This window comes from Cryptotermes secundus, unplaced genomic scaffold (genome assembly GCF_002891405.2).
Source record: "Cryptotermes secundus unplaced genomic scaffold, Csec_1.0 scaffold512, whole genome shotgun sequence".
NCBI lineage: Eukaryota > Metazoa > Arthropoda > Insecta > Blattodea > Kalotermitidae > Cryptotermes > Cryptotermes secundus.
Window position 1 is genome coordinate 564256 of NW_019735563.1, and position 4851 is coordinate 569106.

The window sequence follows — 4851 nt, forward strand, 5'->3', positions numbered from 1 at the left end:
AATGAATGAATGAATGAATGAATGGCTTAAACACAAGTTTGTAAGGATATCTTTTGCTGCTCTCGTTCAAAGAACGGCTTGCCCTCCCTTGGAAAAATCCTGCTGGCACCCACAATGCTTACACTAATGTATTTATTAGAGCATGATAAGCAGAGAAATTATTAAAGGTAATTTTTGAGCCTTTGTTATTAAGCATATGAAATTTGTAATTAAAAATTCATCTGAAGGTTTTGCATGACATGCATATATAAGAATGGAAAATAACATAACCAGGATGTGTTATTTTTTTTCTGAATATTGAAAGTTAGTTATAGGATGCATATGGAAACTGGATTCATTTCTACATTTTAGGTGAGAGCATTCTTCCAGCCCCCAATTGAAGGTGTTGTTCTGCAGACTTATGGTGCGGGTAATATACCGAGCAACAGAATCGACTTGATGGAAGAACTAAAGGCTGCTTCCAGACGTGGCATCCTCATTATCAACTGTACTCAGTGTATTGAGGGCAGTGTGTGCTCTACGTATGAAACAGGAATGGTTGGTTGAAATACATAGAATGTAAATTTATATGTTCAGAAATTGTGCCTTACTTCAGACAGTTCATGGCTTCTCACTTTAAACCTCTGGATTTATGGTAGACATATGGGTAGGCCCTGGTGTTAGTTTTCTCCAAGTACAGTATGTGCCAAAATATACAGTACTGAATTGAAAAGATGTCTGTTGATACAACTGTCTATTCATGTGAAGGCTCCTTGCATGGCAGAACCTTGTCAAATCCTGAAGAAATGGTCCGATCACCATGTCCCTGTAGCATTCTTGGGTGACGGTAAGAGCATTGCCTTCCTCATCCTCAATGAAATAGGGGCCTAATATACCATCTGCTGAGATGGCACACCATATTGTCACATGTGTACTATGTAGCGGTTTCGGGACGATAACATCTGGCCGCTCAAAACCAAGGAAGTGAGTAGTCNCCAAAGAAGCAAGTTGTCTGACGACCACTTCCGTATGAGCAAAAATAATACTCAACTATGAATACTTTCTCCTCCGTCGAGAGACCCATTTCCAACAACTGCACAACACACCTTCCTTTTCACTACTGAGAACACGTGTGGCTGGAGCTATGCCCCATCGACAAATGCACATGCACGTTCAAGATGCGCGAGTTTCAGTACTGCTTCTTTTGGCGCATACTGTATTTTGGTTTATTCCCTGACAGCTCATACTCCATCAGTGATCCCTATTCATATATGACACCATTTATCAGTAAAGCTTTACATAGAATGTTAATTTGTTGAGCAAGGTGGCTGTAGCATTAATGCTTGTGAATTGTATGTAGGATGTACCTGGTTCAAAGCTCATCCAAGACAAGCAGCTGTTCTGGCTGAAGATTATGATGGTTTTGCTCACTCCCTGTAGGCACATTTTGGGATAACTTAAATTAGGACATAACCACTTTATTCCACATATATTTCAATTCATTATTCAGTAAATACTCAGCCTTGTGAGGATAACTGAGGAGCTATTTCAAGGAAATAGTGGCTCCAGTCTAGAAAAATGAAATTAATGTCCATATGGATCCATTGCGCTGACCACGCAACACCCTCTGTCCGCTAAAGTTAGCACTAACTTCGCCGACAAGTGGTGGGTGCTTTGTCGGTATAGTTCACATGCAGACTAAAGAGCCATGGAGTTCGTTTTTGTTGTTTGTTATTCAGTAAACATCCTTCTGTTCGATGCTATTTAGTCTGAGTTACTGGCAACGTTAGTAAATACATCATAAATACATAGAATTTTCATTTACAGCTATTGTACCAAGGGATTTTATATTACTCTTCTGCGGTTGTCATCACCATTGTCATTGTCATATATGTAAAGAATATTTTATATTACAGCTAAGATTGTCATGGCACTGTCCCAGAATTTGTCTGGGGGGACTGAGGAAAACCACAAAACCCTTCAGTCAAGAAAGATGGAATTCTGGCCAGGATTCATGCTGGACACTTTTGAAATATGAGTCAAGAACATAATTACTGATTATTACTATGTTAGCTGGTTTGGCGACCCTCTGTTGCCAATGTGTTAATCATATTGTGTTCTCTTATTTTTGGTTTCTTTTTTAATTTAATCTGTATTTTAGTACGTGTGTTCCATGCAACATTAGACATAGGTGTGAGGGTAATATTAAAATGGATCTAAGAGAAATAGGATGGGGTGGTATGGGCTGAATTCATCTCACTCAGCATAGGAACTAGTGGGGGGTTATTGTGAATCTTTAGGTTACATAAAGTGGTGGGAAATTCTTGAGTGGCTGAGTGACCGACAGCTTCTCAAGAAAGACTCATCACCATGGAGTTAGTTAATTAGGTAGTTTGGTCAATTGTTCCTTCATTCTATACTACATAAGGCATAATGACATAATTACCATTTTGTTGCATGTATGTAATCTGTATTTGTGATTCTGAGACAGGTTTGTGGATTACGATACTAAGAGCTGTGCCTGAAGATTGAGAGGATAAGATGTGGGAATGGGTTCTGATCATAATGTCTCATTGTACCTACTGTAGGGAACGTTATCCAGATGTTTGTTTTGATAACAATGAGGTTACTCAGTTTTCACTTGTACAAGAACTGTGGCATAGTTTAAATCATTAATCATTNCATTATCATGGGAATCTTAATGACATGTTAGAACAGATAAGTCTTTATTGCATCCCCGAATATATATGTTAATCTGTTGATATTTTTGCAGATTCTGGCCCAAGCAGGAATAATCCCTGGGGTTGACATGACCCCAGAAGCAGCACTCACGAAGCTGTCATATGTGCTGTCCAAAACAGACTGGGACCTCAACACAAAGCGTGAGGTATTTCTCACATTTTCCCAACTACTGCTGTGTGACAAACAGTGCTGCGTAAATATTTCCTCTTATAAGTTAAGTTACACAGATTGGGCTGCTGCAAAATAAAGGGGCATGTTCCAGGTTTTTGCAGTCATCTTTCCAATTTTATGGAAACTAAATTATTGTAAGAATGAGTAAGAAGAAGATACCTTCACATATAATTATTTCTGCTTCCAGTTGATGCAGAGAAATCTGCGAGGTGAGTTGAGCTCTGGACAAGATGGATCAACAAAACCATCAAGAATGTTAACAAACTATGGACTTATAACGAAGGAAGACCAAGCAGAATTGGAGAGCGTAATACTTCCAGCATGTATTATTCAGAATGTTATTGAGGGCAACATACCTGAGCTTGAGGATTTGAAAAATTCTGTGAGTAATTTTTGTTTTAAGCTGCACTGTATTTAGCACTGATTTGTAAATATGATTCTCAGTTGCTGTTATATCTTCCAGACATGTTGTTGTGGTTGTAGAAGGGCTGCCTCTGCGAAAGCCCCGTGCCCAGAGCATTTGAATATGAATATTTAGAACACCTCCCTTATTTCAGAAAATAGACTTATGCTGTCACTGTGTTCAAATATCTGTCTCTCATCAATAACTTCACGAGTCACTACCAATGGAATTTTCTGAAATATATATAATGAACATCATGACCACTTTTAGTTCACAGGATGGGAAAAGAGTTAGAAATGTGTGTAATATGAAATTGGACATTTTCTAGTTATTATTGTATGGAAATTTAATAATTCTGAAGAGATTTTTGACAGTTTAAAAGCTCCTTTAACTGAAGGAATTGGAAAAAAGATTAAACTACATCAGGAAATATTGACAAACTAAATTTAATGTATAATTTCTTATTTGTTACAACAGGGTGCTGACTTTTCATCTGAGAATGGTGATTTCAGGACACCACTCCATATTGCCTGTTGTGAGGGAAATTTGGAAATGGTGGAGTATCTGCTGTTGAACGGTGCTTGTATCCACATGAAGGACAGGTGTGTGTGAGAGTGGTTCATATTTGGAACATTACGGAACTATGTGATTTGCAAAGAGTTATAGCTTTTGTGATATGATGCCATATAGTCCGTTGAAAGTTAACTGACTTTTCAGAGGAACGTGTTACCTCAATCTACAGGATAAAATGATAAGCCAAGCAAGAAACCAATGTGAAGCATGTGCAAGCAGAGCAACCAGCTTGCTGAAATGTCAGATTATATAGGAAACAGGAATGAAACAGAAGACGACAAGTCAGTTCCTTTTGGCTTGTCTATAGGACAATGAACTGCCAGTTTTCATTTGGTGCCCCCCACAACCGAGTGAACCAATAGGAGACAAGATTAGGATAACCGTTGTGTCTCTGAAAAGGGCCGGATGTGCTGGTCTAGGAAAAAATTGGAGAAGCGGCAATCATGTGAGAATCAGGGAATCGAGGAGTACTGGAGTGAACTCTTAACACTTTGCGGACCGTGCACGGTTTAAAAGGTTTTTTGCTTTTAAACATGGCGGACCGTTCGCGTGTTAACAGGTTTTTAAAACACAATAAGTTGCAACACACTATACATCTCTCTGGCTCCATTTAGCTAGCATGTAGGTGCTTGCAGCTGCGTTATAAGGCTCTGGAATGTCTGCTGACCAATCAGTTACTAGACCTCGCTGTAACTCTATGCCCCTGCAAAGGAAAATAAATGCCTTTATTCCTTCAAGCTTTACGTAGCAAGCTGTCAGTCAGTAGTTCAATATGGATCAAAGCCCAAAGCGGTTGACACCCAGGTGATTTCTTGAAGAACAAGAAATATCTGACTTCTCCTCCGATGAGCTATCTGACGTCCCTTGTGAGTCTGCTACTGATAGCGACTCACAATTTGATAGTGAGTGTCACAGGGGCAAACAAAAAATTGTGACCACAGACAGTGAAAGTGACCGTAGCTCCGACGAATGTGCGGGTAGCA

General features: G+C 39.2%; 1 protein-coding gene across 3 annotated transcripts in view; it reads left to right on the forward strand.

Moving 5' to 3' along the window:
- LOC111869577 (L-asparaginase) overlaps positions 1-4851 on the forward strand; it is a gene marked incomplete at its 3' end in the record, with an annotated part of 27707 nt that overhangs the window by 19349 nt on the left and 3507 nt on the right. For all 3 annotated transcript variants that reach the window (XM_033753491.1, XM_023861213.2, XM_033753492.1), the window contains 4 exon segments: positions 352-537; positions 2753-2866; positions 3080-3274; positions 3773-3897. In XM_033753491.1, the coding sequence (XP_033609382.1) occupies positions 352-537; positions 2753-2866; positions 3080-3274; positions 3773-3897 (620 nt within the window).